The sequence below is a fragment of the Oryctolagus cuniculus genome, chromosome 13 (assembly GCF_964237555.1).
Source record: "Oryctolagus cuniculus chromosome 13, mOryCun1.1, whole genome shotgun sequence".
Taxonomy (NCBI): Eukaryota; Metazoa; Chordata; class Mammalia; order Lagomorpha; family Leporidae; genus Oryctolagus; species Oryctolagus cuniculus.
The window spans coordinates 101407319-101424552 of NC_091444.1; the positions used below are offsets into that span (position 1 = coordinate 101407319).

At 59.9% G+C, this 17234-nt stretch overlaps 1 protein-coding gene across 21 annotated transcripts in view; it reads left to right on the forward strand.

The window, feature by feature from the left end:
• SVIL (supervillin) overlaps window positions 1-16287 on the forward strand; it is a 202420-nt gene extending 186133 nt beyond the window's left edge. For 20 of the 21 annotated variants that reach the window (XM_051821616.2, XM_051821617.2, XM_051821614.2 and 17 more), the window contains 11 exons: window positions 2075-2222; window positions 2481-2757; window positions 6391-6542; window positions 9778-9883; window positions 10405-10612; window positions 10804-10937; window positions 11789-11944; window positions 12464-12607; window positions 13146-13270; window positions 15020-15175; window positions 15278-16287. In XM_051821616.2, the coding sequence (XP_051677576.2) occupies window positions 2075-2222; window positions 2481-2757; window positions 6391-6542; window positions 9778-9883; window positions 10405-10612; window positions 10804-10937; window positions 11789-11944; window positions 12464-12607; window positions 13146-13270; window positions 15020-15175; window positions 15278-15364 (1693 nt within the window). In that variant the 3' untranslated portion in view covers window positions 15365-16287. Of the gene's footprint in view, window positions 1-2074; window positions 2223-2480; window positions 2758-6390; window positions 6543-9777; window positions 9884-10404; window positions 10613-10803; window positions 10938-11788; window positions 11945-12463; window positions 12609-13145; window positions 13271-15019; window positions 15176-15277 lie in introns of those variants that run through there. The other variant, XR_011381724.1, reaches the window with a different exon arrangement.
• The last annotated feature ends 947 nt before the right edge of the window (window positions 16288-17234 follow it).

Below are 17234 nucleotides of genomic sequence, written 5' to 3' on the forward strand. Positions count from 1 at the left end.
ATTTTTTGAATTGCCAGAGCCAAAACAAAGCAAGCACTTCTGAACTGTGTGTGCCCCAAATAAATGAGCAGTGGAGGCACTGCGGAACGGCACTGAGTACCGCACATCCTCACGCCCACTGTCGTCTTGTCCACTGAGCTGGAATACAGATTGTGTTTTTCTACCTGGTTTCCTGCTACACAATGCAATTATTGATTTTATTGATAGTTAATTACCATTCTAGTTCATTATGTGTCAATGGGATGAGAAATTTTTTGTGCTTTTTATTTTTGAACAATTATGTATCTGAAAGAATTACAGAGAAAGAGAGAGAGAGAGAGGTCACCCATCTGTTGATTCACTTCCCAAAGCCAGGAGCCTAGCACTCCAGCCCAGTCTCCCACGTGGGTGATGGGGCCTAAGACCTTGGATTATCTTCTGCTGCCTTCTCAGGCGCATTACCAGGGAGCTGGGTTGGAAGTGGAGCAGCTGGGAGTTGAACCAGCACTCATCTGGGATATTGGCATTGTAGGCTTAACCCGCCACACCACAACACTGGTCCCAAAGGATGTTTAAACCTTTATCAAGCAAATGCACATTTCACATTAGAGCTCTAAGAACCAGTGTTTGCAGGCCAGGAACGCAGGCTAAAACCATTTTTGCGTTTGAGAAAGTAAGCGTGAGAACAAATGCTAAAGCAGCAAACCTGGGTGCCGGCCAGTGTATCTGACAGTGACAGCTCCACAGGTGGAACAGCAGGTGAACGGGCACCTCGCCCGCTGGTTGTCCCTGCCACCAGAGGGGCTTGTTTAAAAGTGCTTCTGCTGGGCCTGGCCACAGAGACGTGTTTCCAGGTTCTGGCTTATGCATGCAGGTGCCTTCAAAGCTGCACGGGACCGTAATTTGCAGCCACCGCCAGGGACCTGGGCCGTGGTAACAAGCAAGGAGGTGAAACCTCCAGCCGCACGAGCAAGTCGGCTGGGTCCCTTGCTGTCTGCACTTCCGGTCCTAGGCGACAGGTTTCTTCCAAATCGGAAGCCACGCACTGTTTCCGTGGTCATCTTGGCCAGCATGATTGACACCAGAGCCAGCAATTCCAATGTTTTCTCATAAAGACCACGGCCTCTCACGGGCCTGGCGAGTGTTCCCCTGTTACTGACCCTGGCTCCTGCAGCCCCGTGTGAGCACGAGGAAGACGTATCCGTGTCCTGGGCTTTCATGGGTCCTTCCATGCCCTGCACAGCCTCCTTCAGTGCCTCAGCCGTGGTGTGAGAAGCTGCGGTCTGATGCACACAGGAAGTGAGCAGAGCACGGGGCACGGCTGGCTTCGCGGGAGCAGTGAGTGGCAGGTGTCAGGGAGCAATGGATGCCGCGTCTCCTGGTCCCAGTGCCCAGCCAGAGATCGGCCGGCGGGAGATGGAGAAGAGGCTCTCTGTCTCTTTCCAAAGGACCCGTGTTCTCGGGTGCAGTGTCCATTTCTAAAACCCCACCATCGCCTAAGACCGCGGTGGCTGTCTCTGTTCCCGTGTCCTTGTACCCTGCCTGCTCATTGTTGTGCCCCGTGGCCTGGAAGGAGAAGTGCAAGACATGTGCCTTGGGAGGTGGGCGAGCTCGGTGCTCTGTGCTCTGCAGAGCTCGGCTGTAGCGCCGAGCAGTGGAGCACGTGGGGCGAGCTGCCTCTTGCTCGCACCTGCTGATTAGCTGCAGGGGGGCTTGGCGAGCCCCCGCAGGCCACCAAGGACTGCAGGAGACAGGTGAGAGACGCAGCAGCTCCTGCCTTCACCATCTCCCCTGCGCTGCCCCCAGTGTAGAACTTGCTAGAATACAAGGGAAGTCCAGTCCCGCCATGGTCCATGTCACATGTCAACGCATCATCAACTCCACAACATGCAACCATGCATGGCATCAGGCTAAAATAATACAATGTCACTTACTCGGCAAAAACCGGTGAGAATAGCCCGTTCATTCTCTGTGCCTCCTAAGCACCCCAGGGTTGCATTCGGGGACCTTGGGCGTTCGTGGTCACCGTCTCTCCTCTTGTTTTCTCATGACGTCATCTTGGTTCTTTTCCCATCTCGTCCCCCTGACCCTGAAGGAAAGGACAGGGCCGGCCCGACTGGGCAATCTTTGGGAGACTCACTGAGCACAACGAGACGATTCTGTTCAAAGAGAAATTCCTCGATTGGACCGAGCTGAAGAGACCCATGGAGAAGAGCCCCAGTGGGGACATCGCCCAGCAGAAGGTAATGGTGGGTGATCAGGCCTCAAACTCAGGGCGTGGCTTGGGGCTCAGCGAAAGTGACATCAACGCTGAGGGCCTCCGTGGTTCAGTGGCAGAACAGCAGGTGGCTCTGTGCACCCATTCTCGAACGTAGCCTTGCAGCCACGCCCACCAGCTCTCCTTCGGTCTCGCCACCACCTGCAGAACGGGAAGGCTGGACGCCCACACTGTCTCTGTCGACCCAGAAGCCACTCGGTGAATATTTCTGTGTCCCCTCCAGGAAGACCCCAGGGCCGAGATCAAGGCTTACGACGTGACACGGATGGTCCCCGTGCCCCAGGTGACAGCCGCCACCATCCTGGACGGCGTCAACGTGGGCCGTGGCTACGGCCTGGTGGAAGGCGACGACCGGAGGCAGTTCGAGATCGCCAGCGTCTCCGTGGACGTGTGGCACATCCTGGAATTCGACTATAGCAGGCTCCCCAAGCAGAGCATCGGGCAGTTCCACGAGGGGGACGCCTATGTGGTCAAGTGGAAGTACATGGTGAGCACCGCAGGTCAGTGAGCGCGTCCGCGTCTTCCAGCCCCTGGGCTGGGAATGGCCGCTCCGGGGGGCGGGGTTTCCTCTGTGCCCCTGTAGCAGCCCCGGGCAGCTCAAGTTCAGTGCCGCTGCCCAGCCACACACACACGAGTCTGGGAGAATCCCCGGCCCGATGTTCATGTACAGAGACGGAACGTGCACGCCACCGCGTCTCCTCGCTCCCCTGCCCCAGTGCTCGGGGCTTGTCTAGGAAGGCGACAGTTGGCCTCCATGGGACTTTAGCCAGGTGGCCCTGTGCTGCTTAAGGTCATTACGTAGAGCGTAGGCAAACACGGAGGGATGCCTTGCCCTGGAGGCAGTGGGAGGGGCATGCCAGCTGAGCTCTGGAGAGATGGTCCCTTCTTCTGACCCAAGGCCCTGCACACTCAGTCACTGCCCCAGGGCCAGCATCCACCCCTCCCAGCCCTCTGTGGGCTGAGCAGCCACACCAGGGGCATCAGAAACAGAGCGTTGTTTGCTGGTTGGACGCCTGCCTACTCGGAAGCTCTGGGTTTCTCTCCTGGTGTGTCCAAGATGGAGGGCTGGCGGGGTTGCAGGATTCGCAGAACTGGGGCACAGGCCGGGCGCCCAGTCCTGGCCCCCACCCCGAGAGACCCCACAGAGGCTCTGCGGTGATGTGGATTTCCCAGATGAGCAATGGGACGGGGAGACAAGGCCACTCACCTGTACTGCACAGCCACTGGGAAGCAGAGCTGGGCACCCACTTCCTCGTGCCTGTCCCGGTCCCTGGCTGCCCCAAGAGCTGCAGGCAGCGCTGTAGGGTCTCCCAGGACCCAGGCAGCCTGGCCATCCTTCCACGATGAGGACGCTACGGGGAGGGGCCTTTCTCACCTGCTCGCTTGCCTGGACTGCAGTGGTCAGAACTGCCCTTCCTCTCTGACTCGCAGAGGTAGCTCAGGGGAAAGGCCACACAGGCCTGGGAGTCAGGGGCACACGGGGTAGGGTCCCAGAGCCAGCCTGGACACTGGGAGCATGCTGTCGGGTCCCAGACGTCAGCGTCGGGCATGTAGTGGGAGCACAGCGCCTGGCTGTGTTCACACTGGAGGTGCGGGCAGTACTCATGCACTAACGTGACCCTCCCCAGCATGGCGGCCTTCCCACAGCGTCGCCACAGGGGGCACACGTGCTCAGGTGACAGAGGCGGCAGAAATCCAGTCCTCACCACTGACCGGCTGGCAGTGAAGACAGCCAGAGGGGCCGTGGCGGGTGGGCGGGGGCGCCCAGCCTGCGTGGTTGTGCAGCATTTAGGGAACCACCGTCGAGGGCATCTGTAGTTCCTGTCCCTAAAAAGTGCAGAAAGGGGACTGTGTGCTTGGTAAAGCAAGACAGGGCCACCGTGTGCTGTGGGGTCATTCGCTTCCCTGGGCCGGTCATCACCAGGCAGCTACGGCAGCAGTGGAGGCGAGCGTGAGTCAGGCCGTGTTGACCTGAGTGTTGGAAAGAAATCTCGGCTTTCCCTGCCCTCCCCAGACCTCACCTAGCAATGATGGTTTGCCCTGGGCAGCCCCCTTCTCGCTCCTCAGTGAACGCGGTGTCCCTCACACGCCAGCCCCAGCAGCCGGTCAGTGGCCACAGCAGAGGAGCTCAGCCTGAGGGCACTTGAGTCGCTCTGCGGCTGTCACAGAAGCGCTGGCTCCTTGGAGACGCCAATGGTGCTGGCCTCTTGGTGGCATCTAGTCCACCCTACCTGTCACTCAACCCCATAAGGGCTACACCTGCAAACAGGACTGGGCTTGGAGTTCAGGGCACTCTTGTGGGACAAGGTCAGCAGAAAACAGCAGCCAGGGCCTCCCGAGTGGACAGTGGCCAGCCAGCTGAGGGCAGCATGCTGCCCCATTGCCCGCCTGCACAGTGCCGTGACGCTGGGTCAGGCTGCTCCAAGAGTGGCACAGGTTCAGTTCATAGAAATACTTGTCTTTAAATGGGGGTCTGGTGCAAGACAAAGGGACTGTGACCATGACCTTGACCTAGAATGTGGGACCATGAGCATGAGCTTGGCCTTAAACAGCTCCATGAGCTTGGCCCTGACCATGAACTTGGCCACAAACAGAACTAAGTTGTACCTGGGACTGAATTGGGGGTGCATTGCAGAGAACTGTCAGGAGCCCGAGCGAGCTGTCTGTTGAGGATCTATAAAGGAACAAGGCTGTGTTGTAGGTGGTCACGCTCAAGCCTGTGGTAGGACCTTAGGGTGTCCCGTGGGTCCCTTACCCATGAACGCGTATTTGCACAGTGCCTTTGAGTGCTAACAGATTCTGAGCTGTGGTGTAGTGGCAAGCGTTTCACTACTTTGAAGAACGGCCCTGCTAATAAAGGCTTAGCTTCTGTTGCTGTCTCTCTCTCAGCAGAAGCTGAAACTGAACGGCTTCCAAGTTCATGTGGCTGCTTGTAATCCTTCCATAGATGGTTGCTGTTCTGCTTTGCCCCACTCACAATACACAGACGTGGCCAGTTCAGTCCCACAGTAGGAGGCACCAAAGGCTGTGTGCGGTGAAAATACTTTAAGAAATGGCTAGAACCACTGATGAAAACCACGTTATAATTTTACCAGTAAAAGGGGAGGGGGGGTCAAATCATTTCAGCATCTGACCTCCTAAGAACTTAAAGAAGCCTCCCTCTAACTTGTAAGCCTTGGTACCACTGGTGGAGTGGAGAAAGAGCCGAGGCAAGACAGGACAAGACAACCCATTTCTTTTCATCACTGCTAACGTGTGTGGGGTTTACCATCACTACGTCTTCCCAGCATCGACCCCTACTGACTGGGACGCCCTGGGCAGGGGAGTCCAGAGCGTGGTCTCCTGACCTCACTCAGCCTAGAAGCTTCTACCTTCAGGTCAGCATCATCGGAACCCACGTCCTCAGAACCCACCTCCTCCCTGGACAGCCAGTCCCGTCCGCGCCCCCTCCTCCCAGGGCCGCACCCACCCCATCTTCCTCCAGCACCTGCCATGGACCCGAAGCTGTCCTGCTGTATGGACGCGCTCCTCTCCACTCCACACAGGACACACTGAGGTCTGCCCTGACTGCCTGACCTTTAACCTCCCATGGCCGCTGCTCCTGCAGGTAGCCTGGCAGGCTGCTGATGTCCACGGAGTGTCTACAGGGGACCACAGCCAGCCCTGGCGACCAATGGGAAATCCCAGTTGATCTCCTGGCACCCATCAGTCAGCCATGTGTTTCTCTGTTTCTGGCAGAACCCAGAAACCCCAAAGTTTTTATTCTCTCTCTCTCTTTTTTTTTAAACTAGAAGAGTTTGACCAATCCACATGATTTCCCTCCGTGCTTCATAATGACCCAGCTATCTTTGCAAAGCATGAGTGGTGCTATGCCTGGAGCACCCCGTGCCTCGCCCATGGGGGCCGGTGTGGTGTGTGTGTGTGTGTGTGTGTGTGTGTGTGTCCTGGAGGGTGTCAGAACATCGTTCTGCGGTCTGGGTGCTTGGGCTCAGTGAGCAGGGAGAGAGGTGGTGGCTCCTCTCCTCGGGGGTGACCAGCAGCCCCCCAGGGCAGGGACCCGCCCCCAGCCCCGTGGCCCACTGCTGTCCTCTGAGCTCCTGCTCACCTGCCTCCCTGCTGTCGTGTGCTTGCAGTGGGCAGCCGGCAGAGGGGCGAGCCCTCGGTGAGAGTGGCCGGCAGGGAGAAGTGTGTGTACTTTTTCTGGCAAGGCCGCCACTCGACCGTGAGTGAGAAGGGAGCGTCAGCCCTGATGACGGTGGAGCTGGACGAAGAGAGGGGCGCCCAGGTAAGCCCCGGGGAGCAGCGGCTGTGGCTGCAGGGGGTGGGGCTGGGGTGGGGAGAGCTGTGGCCTCTGCAGGGGGCCGGCGATGCATGGCCTGGCCCCCAACAACCCGAGTCTAGCGCACAAAGGCGACCTGGCCCAAAGCCCCGCTTCTGCACCTTTCAGACCCTCACCTGGGACAGTGGGCATGGAGACGGACCCTGTGCAGAGACCCGGTCCACAGAGGCAGCCCCAGTGGCCGGTGTCTCCGAGAGACTTCTGCCTAACTCACATCAGACGAGGGCCTCCAAGACTAGCAAGATTTTCTCAAAGAATGGGACCATGATGGCACATCAGCTTAAGCCCCTGCTTGCAACACAGGGACCTGCTACTGGAGTGCCCGTTCACATCCCGACTGCTCTGCCTCCGACCCAGCTCCCTGCTAATGCCCCTGGGAAGCAGCGGAGGACGGTCCCAGTGCTTGGGCCCCTGCGCCCACGTGGGAGACCCGGATGGAGCTCCAGCCTCCTGGATTCAGCCCGGCCCAGCCCTGGGCTGTTGAGGCCATTTGGGGGGTGAACCAGTGGATGGAAGATCTCTCTCTCTCTCTCTCTCTCTCTCTCTCTCTCTCTCATGCTCTGCCTTTCAAACAAATCTTAAAAGAAAAAGAATGGGAACAGAACTGGCCTAGAATCTCCCTAGAATGGAAGCCCTCACGTGTGTAACACGCAACCGCCTGTACGTGGCCCATGCCACCATGCTAAAGAGCAACCTTGGCTCAAGACCCCAGTGACTGCACTTTGCACAGATCCGACCGAAGGCAGTGTCAGCATCGTCTGCATGCCACACAGCAGCGGGAGTCGCTTCCTTGCTCTCTGCCACACAGACCACGCCCTCCGCAGCCTCCTGGGTCTCCAGGCTCCTCCCACCCCTGCCCACCACCGAGCCCCTCCGCTCTGCAGACACCACTTCCCCCGGCTCTCAGCCCCGTATGGCGCAGGTTTCTGGGCAGATGTCACCCTCCTCGTTATCCCCTTCAGTCTCCATCTCCTGCTTTGTTTCCAGAGCACTTAGCTAAGTGCCCCCCAAATCCATGGTCATTTTGTTTACTTATTTATTGCCTGTCTTCTCCCACAAGTTCAAACCAGACATTGTGTGTTTTGGTCTTATAACCCCACGGTCTGCATAACACCTGCCAGGTACCCATGTCCACACCCAAGGCTTGGCAAGCATTTCTTTTTTTTTTTTTTTATAAAATTTTTTAAAGATTTATTTATTTATTTGAAAGGCAGAGTTACAGAGAGGCAGAGGCAGAGAGAGAGAGAGAAAGGTCTTCCATCCGCTGGTTCACTCCCCAATTGGCCACAATGGCTGGAGCTGCACCAATCTGAAGCCAGGAGCTTCTTCTAGGTCTCCCACGTGGGTGCAGGGGCCCAAGGACTTGGGCCATCTTCTACTGCTTTCCAGGCCACAGCAGAGAGCTGGATTGGAAATGGAGCAGCCGGGACTCAAACCAGCGCCCATATGGGATGCCGGCACTGCAGGCGGCAGCTTTACCCGCTGCGCCACAGCGCTGGCCCCAGGCATTTCTTTGCAGTGTGTGGAAGGACGATGCCTCGCGTCTCATCGTTTAGTCTGAGCAGTTAGGAAACCTGGTGGCGGCTGCCGATCCCGTTCCTGCCTTGCATGAATACACCCCGTACCATGAGCAAAGAAGGCAGACCAGAAATGGATCCCGACTCGCTCAGCCTTCCGCAGTCTTAAGAACCAGTCATTTTCCCTAAAAAAGATCTAAATGACTGTTCTCTCCCCTGGGCTGTATTTTAGAGATAGCTACTTGGATTTATTCCCGATAGTAAGTTCAACTGCCTTTTCTGAATGTAGTCTTCAAATTTTCATTTGTTTCTTTGAGAGAGTGAGCTCCCAGCTGCTGGTTTACTCCCCCAAATACCTGCAGAGTCCTGGGTTGGGCCTGGGGGCCAGCACTGGGAGCCAGGACCTCCATCAGGTCTCCCCCGTGGGTGGCAGGGCCTCAGTGCCTTGAGCCGTCCCCGCTGCCCCCAGAGTCGGGAGCGGAGCTGGGAAGCGGGCATCTCATCCAGGCTCTGACTAAACCCAGAACCCACCCCTGTGGATGCCATGGGTTTTAAAGACGCCTTCCGGCACTGAGTCCTGTCCTCTCTAGTCTGGTCCTGATCTCTAGTCTGAACATGTTGTGGCTCCATCAGGCCAGCAATGGCATTTCAGCCGCGTAAAACACTGCTACGAAGTGGCACTTTTTGGTCATGCAAAACGGAACCCTGAGGCCGGTGAGCGTGTCCTGCCTCTCCTGCTTCCGGCTGCCAGCCCCACAGATTTCTTCTGGAAGGGAACCCGAGAGGTGGCCTCTGCCCTCGCCTCATGTCAGTGCAGCCCACTCTGCTGGGGGCCAGTACACGGGGCTCTGTGACAATGCAGTCTGTCCCCAGAGTCACCGGGTCGGCAGCAGCTGAGCAGTTCACTGTGTTAAGAACAGTGCTTCTCAGCCAGCCACAGAGGAGCCGCACCACGGAGTACCATCGAAATACTCAAGTTCCTATCCTAAAAGAGTAGGTGACAGTGGAATAATTGTAAGTGGGGAAAAAAAATGTGAGCATACAGCAACGCAAAGCAACACTCCTATATTTGTCCAGAAACAAAGGACACACCTTCAAAATACTTGGAAAAGAAGGCAGGGTGGGTTTGGGCACGGTGGTTAAGACGCCGCTGAGTCCCCCACTCCCACATCAGAGTGCCTGGTTCAGGTCCCAGAAAAGAGGGAGGCCACACTAATAGAATTTTTTTTTTAAAGATGTATTGATTTGTTTGAGAGGCAGAGTGACAGGAGGAGAAAGAGATCTCCCATCCTCTGGAATGGCCACAGCATCCAGGCCTGGGCCAGGCTGAAAGCAGGAGCCAGCAGCTCCATCCGGGTCTCCCACATAATTGGCAGGAACTCATGCACTTGGGCCATCTCCCGCTGCTTTCCCAGGGGCATTAGCAGGTTTGGAGGTGGAGCAGCCGGGACTGAAAGCGGCCGTCATCCTCAGTGCTGGCTTAACCTGCCGCGCCACAGCCCCCGCCCTGCACCCGGAGTGTTGCCTGTGTGTCTCACTAGGTAGCAGTATCATCACAGGCTTCGCCCGGCACATCGCTGGTCTCCGGGCTTTGTCCAACCAGCGTGTATAGCTCTGGGAACTCCCCGCCCCCGTAACCTGCTCTGCTCTGCTCCGATCCGCAGGTCCAGGTCCTGCAGGGCAAGGAGCCCCCCTGTTTCCTGCAGTGTTTCCAGGGGGGCATGGTGGTGCACTCGGGGAGACGGGAGGAGGAAGAAGAAAACACGCAAAGTACGTCGCTCGGGCTGCCGGCATCTCAGCCTCTCCCCGCCCACCAGCCAGGGCCTTCCCTGAAGCCGCCTGAGCTTGGCTGAGCAGTCAGCTTCCTGGGGCGCTCGCTCCCTCCTTCGAGCCCTGGGCGAGTTCACGATGGCGGGGGGGGGGGGGGGGGGGACAACCTCCCCGCGAACCAAGTCCCCCTCTGGTTCTGTCTACCTTTTGCAGGAGAGAGGGAAAAAAATTAGTAGAACCTTCTATTCTAAAGCTGCTTTTTTTTTTTTTTGGTGGCCAGCATCCAAATACATATTTATATACACACCTGTTATACAACTTAGAGTAGAAATTTAGGGGAAAATGGTTTTTCCACACCGTGAACTTGAGCAGCCCAATTCTTAACTCCCGAAGTATTTGCTTTCTGGGACTGGCGCTGCACAGGGTGACTTCTGGGCCCCTGCAAGGTGGGGCTGCCGCGGAGTGGGGGGTTGCTTTTCCCCGCCCCGGCTCCAACTCCGTGCCGCTGGCGCCCCCTGCAGGCGAGTGGCGGCTGTACTGCGTGCGCGGGGAAGTGCCCGTGGAAGGCAGCCTGCTGGAAGTGGCCTGTCACTGCAGCAGCCTCCGGTCGCGCACGTCCATGGTGCTGCTCAGCGTGAACAAGGCCCTCATCTACCTGTGGCACGGCTGCAAGGCCCAGGCCCACACCAAGGACGTCGGGAGGACGGCGGCCAATAAGATCAAGGAGCAGTGAGTGCTGTGTCCCGGCCGGAGGGGGCCGGGCCCCGGTTCCCCAGGCGTCCCTCTCCGTGGATCTGGGGCACTGGGGGAGGGTCCGGGGTGGGAGTAGCCCGGGAGGGCCAGGCCCAGCCGCTGCAGAACGCGAGCAAGAGCAGAGCGGGATGCGCCGCTGACTCCGCCCCCCCCCCCCCCCCGGGCAGGTGCCCCCTGGAGGCGGGCCTGCACAGCAGCAGCAAGGTGACCATCCACGAGTGCGACGAAGGCTCCGAGCCGCTGGGGTTCTGGGACGCCCTGGGGAGGAGAGACAGGAAGGCCTACGACTGCATGCTGCAAGGTAAGCGGCGGCCGGCCCCGCACGGACTCCGCCGGCCGCCCCCGCGCCCAGCGGCTGCCCGCGCTGCCTCCACCATCCCCATCCGGACCGGAGCGGCAGGTGTCGCTGGTTCTATAGTGGCAGGTGCAAACGGCTAGGGCAGATCCCACCCAGGAAAAGCGCGGCCACCTGGGAGGGGAGTAGGCCCCTCAGCCCCTGTCCAAGCCCCGCAGGGGAAGACACAGGACGGCCGTCGCCGCTGGCCAGGGCGCGGGTGGGTAATCGATACCCACCTGTCTGTCTTTGAAATGCAGATCAGCCTAATAGGGAAGCAGCCCTGGTGAGCCAGGCGCTCAGGTGCCTTGGAGGTAGTAACTCAGGCAGGCCTCACGCACAGCCCAACACTACCATTTTAGCAGGCGTGAACCAGGAGCAGAGAGGGTGATCCACCTGCCCGAGGTTGAACAGCACACACCATCACCTCTGCCCGCCAAGTTTTCCAAACTTTTAGATGTTTTTTAAAGATTGATTTATGTAATTGAGAGGCAGAGTGACACAGAGAGAGATTCCATCGGCTGGTTCATTCCCCAGATGGCCACATCAGCCGGGTTTAGGGGGCCTGGAGCTCCATCCCGGTCTCCCACGTGGGTACGGGGACCCAAGCACCAGGCCCTTCCCAGGCGCTGAGCGGGGAGGGGAGCCGCCGGGGCGCAGACCAGCGCCGCCTCTCGCGCCTGCAGACCCCGATGAACGCGCGCCGGGTGCTGGCGGATTCTTTGCGGGCTCTCCCGTGCGACCCGCGTCTCGAGCGCCCCCGTGTGTTGGCCGCGCTGCCCACGGTGGCTCTCGCTGTGTTCTCTCTTCTCTCCAAGATCCGGGAAGTTTCAACTTCGCCCCGCGCCTGTTCATCCTTAGCAGCTCCTCCGGGGATTTCCTGGCCACGGAGTTCGTGTACCCTGCCCGTGCCCCTACCGTGGTCAGCTCCATGCCCTTCCTGCAAGAGGACCTGTACAGCGCACCCCAGCCAGGTGAGGCTGCGTAGCTATCCTCAGCCTTCAGCAAGCAGTCTCTGAATCCTCACAGCCCTCTGCCCTGTCTTGTGGCTTCATGGTCCCCTGCCGACTGCCCTTGCTCCAGCCATCATGCTTGCATCCACCACAGAAAGGAAATGGAAAGGGGAACAGGCGGTGACCACCACATCTCCCTGCTTTTGTCGGATGTCGCAAAAGCCTGCCCTGAAGTCCCCAGCAGGTTTCTGCTTCTGTCCGGTTGGCCAGAGCCAGACAGTTGGCCGCCCCAGCTGCCAGGGATCCCGGGAAAGCAAATGGCCAAGGAGAGGGGGTTGGGGTACCTGCTGAATAGACCGAAAACAGTGGGTGCCGGTGCGGTGCGCCCCCCGGCACAGCCGGGACTGCAGCTCCCTGTGTGGGGTGCTGGGGCTCTCACAGCCTGCTTGGGGAAGCCAGGGGAGCCCCCCGGGAAGTGTGGACCCGGCCCCGCCCTGAGGCCTCTCGGCGGGGGTCTCCTGATGCCGCCCCTCCCCGCAGCGCTGTTCCTGGTTGACAACCACCACGAGGTGTACCTGTGGCAGGGCTGGTGGCCTCTGGAGAACAAGATCACGGGCTCCGCCCGCATCCGCTGGGCCTCGGACCGCAAGAGCGCCATGGAGACGGCGCTGCAGTACTGCCGAGGTGAGGCGGCCCCGGACACCCGCCAGCGGCCCCGACACCCCGCTGGCGGCCCCAAACACGGCCGGTGGCCCCAGACACCCGGCCGGTGGCCCCGACACCCCGCCGGCGGTCCCGACACCCCACCGGCGGCCCCGACACCCCGCCGGCGGCCCCGGACATGCAGCCGGTGGCCCCAGAGACCCCGCTGGCGGCCCCAAACACGGCCGGCGGTCCCAGACACCCCGGACACGCAGCCGGTGGCCCCGACACCCGCCGCGGCCCCAGACACCCCGCCGCGGCCCCAGACACCCCGCCATGGCCCCAGACACCTCACCCTCACCGGAGGCCCCTGACAAGGCCGGCGACCCCCAATACCCCGCCGCGGCCCCAGACACCCCACCAGCGGGCCCCCGACACCCTGCCATGGCCCCAGACACCCGCCGCGGCCCCGGACACCCGCCAGCGGCCTGGACAGTGTGGTGCGCGGCGGCCGGCGGGGACACGGATGTGTCGCCTCCCCGGCCAGCCCGCAGCCACGCCCCGTGCTGTGTCCTTGCAGGAAAGAACGCCAAGAAGCCGCCCCCCAAGTCCTACCTGATCCACGCGGGGCTGGAGCCCCTGACCTTCACCAACATGTTCCCCAGCTGGGAGCACCGGGAGGACATCGCGGACATCACGGAGATGGTGAGCGCACCGGGGCGGGGTGTTCCGGAATCGGCCCCCACCCGCCAGGAGCCAGCAGGAGGAGAGACCCCGGGAGACGCGAGGGCTGATGCGGCCGTGCAGACGCCGCGGGGGGACGGGACGCATTCCTATTTAGTATTTACTTATTTACTTGCAAGAGTTAGAGGGAGGGAGAGAGAGATCTTCCATCTGCTGGTTCACTCCCCCAAATGGCCCGGATGGCCCCGGCTGTGGCAGGTTGAAGCAGGAGCCTCCTCCAGGTCTCCCATGCGGGTGCAGGGACCCAAGGACCTGGGCCATCTTCCACTGCTTTCCCAGGTTATAGCAGCGAGCTGGATGGGAGGTGGAGCAGCCGGGACTTGAACCTGGGCCTGCGGGATGCCGGCGCTGCAGACCGGGGCTTTACCTGTTGTGCCACAGCACCGGCCCCCTGAAAGTCTTATTTTTCGGGCACACGGAATAGAGGAAGCCCACTGGAGCCGGGCAGGGCTGTCTCCCGCTAGGGTTAGCTTTGCCCGCTGTGGCGGCTCCGAGGGGATCCCTGGTTTGCCGGGAGGCGTCTGGTTTCCACTTGGATGGGTTTTTGGACTGTGGAAGAGCTGTGGCCTTGAGCCGCGCCCATCTCTGAGGATTGTGTTGGGGTCAACAGGGGGTCGTGAGCCCCCCAAGCTGTTGGGGGCGCAAGCGCGGGGGGGGGGCTCTGCCTCCTGCAGCGCACGCGAGTGGATGGACGCGCGTGGCTACCGGCTATGCGCACCCGCTGGAGCTCAGTGGGGTGGGCAGCAGGCAGCAGGCTGCGTGGACGGGTGTGGTGGGGGGATTCCCGCCCCGAGCCTCCCACCCCGACACGCAGGCCGTGCCCGGGGCACTGGGCGTTTCTCAGATCCATCCCTTATCCCCGCGTTCCTGGTGTGGGAGCGGGGATGCCACAGCCAGCAGCATGGGGCCGAGCCTCAGGTAGCAAGTGTGGGCACCCGCCTCCCACGCCCCCTGCCCAGACAGAGGGCAGCCGCGGGGGGCAGACCACGTTTAATGGGGGAAGCTCATCAAACCGCAGTGGCTTGTTTGGACCGAATACACACAGTGGGTGCATTAAAAAAAAAAAAAAAAAAAACTTAGCCAGCACCGTGGCTCCCTAGGCTAATCCTCCGCCTTGCGGCGCCGGCACACCGGGTTCTAGTCCCGGTCGGGGCGCCGGATTCTGTCCCGGTTGCCCCTCTTCCAGGCCAGCTCTCTGCTGTGGCCAGGGAGTGCAGTGGAGGATGGCCCAAGTGCTTGGGCCCTGCACCCCATGGGAGACCAGGAGAAGCACCTGGCTCCTGCCATCGGATCAGCGCGGTGTGCCGGCCGCAGCGCGCCAGCTGCGGCGGCCATTGGAGGGTGAACCAACGGCAAAGGAAGACCTTTCTCTCTGTCTCTCTCACTGCCCACTCTGCCTGTCAAAAAAAAAAAAAAAAAAAAAAAAAAACAAAACTTGAGTCAACCCCAGAATGTTCTAGATGCATTCCCCCCCCTTGTGGATTAACACATGGAGGGGAGAGTGGAGCCGGGATTTCTTTTAAATATGATCCAATCATCGATCGTTGTATTCTGTGACTCACTTCCACCTGCTCCCCCCACCCCACCCCAGGCAGCGCTGAGATTCCTGGGGTCTTGGGGTGGGGGGGTAGGGCTCCAGGAGTCTTCTGCCTGCTGGGGAGCGTGATTGACGTCCATGTGCCCCCCCCCGCCCCAACGCCCCCCCTGCAGGACACGGAGGCGTCCAGCCAGATCACGCTGGTGGAGGACGTCTTGGCCAAACTCTGCAAAACCATCTACCCGCTGGCCGACCTCCTGGCCAGGCCGCTGCCCGAGGGCGTGGACCCGCTGAAACTGGAGATTTACCTCACCGACGAAGACTTCGAGGTGAGTGGCGTCCGGGGTGGGGGTGGGGGGCTGTGCTGAGACCCCATCCCCACGCCCCCTCCCCGGGAGCGCCACCTGCTGACCGGTCTCCCGGCCCTGCAGTTCGCACTGGACATGACCCGGGAGGAGTACAACGCGCTGCCCGCCTGGAAGCAGGTGAACGTGAAGAAGGCCAAGGGGCTGTTCTGAGCGCGGGGGCTGCGGCCGCTGCGCCCGCCCCGGGAGCCAGGGCCCATGGAGTCTACAGCTGTTGGTTTTTTTTTGGACTGGTGTTTTTAAACAAGTATTTTTTTTTTTTAAATCCGAGTTTTCAAAACCCGACGGTGTGATGCACACGGCTTGTCCCGGAGCTGTGTCTTTCAGCCCCGGGGAAGAGGACTCGGGAGACGTCTCCACGGACCGCAGGGAACGCAGGGAGGCAGAGCTGAGCCGGCCACGCACCTGTCTGCAGCCCGCAGAGCTCTGCTCCCTGTCCAGGCTGTGCAGCGCCTGTGGTGTGCTTTTTTGGTTTTTTTTTTTTAAGCAATTCTCTTTATAAAGTGTTATTTTGATAGTTTGTGGATTCTAAAATATATATATATATATATATATTTATATAAACACCGTATAAGCCAGATACATATTTAACAAAGCAATAGGTATCCGATCACGTTTCAGAGTTTCTCTCTTCTCTGGTGTCAAAATCCTGCGAGAGGCAGGTGGAGTGGCTCCGGTCCGAGTGGGGCCTGGGGCCAGCCCTGCCGCCCACCCGCCTCTCCGACCGTGGCCAGCTACGCCCCTCCCCTTCTGCCTTAGCTAGGACTTGTGCTGAGTGCTGCTTCCGGTGCTAACACGAACACAGGACTCGGGCTGAGCGGCGCAGACGCCCCGAAACCGATGCGAACCGACCTCTCTCCCTCCCCGGCGCCCCCGAAGTGTATAGTGCCTTGTCTTCCTGTACAGTTTTATATACAGTCCGCTCCGCGTTTTTGACGATGGTTTGGAAGTTTCTCGACAATTTTACTGTCCATTCGTAGAAACAAAAACATCTCGATTTCTAAACGGCTGTTGTAACCCCGACAACACGTCCTTTTGTGAGATGGAAATTCCCAAATAAAAGGCTTCGGAATAAACACATCCGCTAATTGACTGCTTGACGGCGCACTGCAGGCACATTCCATTCCGCAGAGAAGGTTCCGGGCCGGTGTGCAGCCTCCCGCCCTTAGCCGCTGTGGCTTGGAAGAGCCCAGGTCCTCGCGTTAAGCGTGCGGAGACGTAGCTGGGTGATGTGGCTCAGTGGGTCAGGCGGCTCCTTGGTAAGCCCACTTCCTGGGTCAGAGTGCCGGGGATCGAGTCCCACCCCAGCTTCCGAACCCGGCACAGCCTATGGGACAGCGTGCGACGGCCCGAGGGCGTCTGTGCCAGCCCTGGCTGTTGCCAGCATTTGGGGAATGAATCAGTGGGTACAAGATTCTCTCTCTCCCTCTCCCTCCCCCTCCCTCTCCCTCCCCCTCCCTCTCCCTCTCCCTCCCTCTCTCTCTCCCTCCCTCTCTCTCTCCCTCCCTCTCCCTCTCCATCTCCCTCCCTCTCCCTCTCCATCTCCCTCCCTCTCCCTCTCCCTCCCTCTCCCTCTCTCCCTCTCCCCCTCTCCCTCCCTCTCCCTCTCCCTCTCCCTCTCTCCCTCTCCCTCTCCATCTCCCTCCCTCTCCCTCTCCATCTCCCTCCCTCTCCCTCTCCCTCCCTCTCCCTCTCTCCCTCTCCCCCTCTCCCTCCCTCTCCCTCTCCCTCTCTCCCTCTCCCTCTCCCTCCCTCTCCCTCTCTCCCTCTCCCCCTCTCCCTCTCCCTCCCTCTCCCTCTCTCCCTCTCCCCCTCTCCCTCCCTCTCCCTCTCCCTCTCCCTCTCCCTCTCTCCCTCTCCCTCTCCCTCCCTCTCCCTCTCACCCTCTCCCTCCCTCTCCCTCCCTCTCCCTCTCCCCCTCTCCCTCTCCCTCTCCCTCTCTCTCTCTCCCTCTCTCCCCCTCTCTCCCCCTGTCAAATAAATAAATGCACTTAAAAAATACAGATTCGACCCATAAAATTCG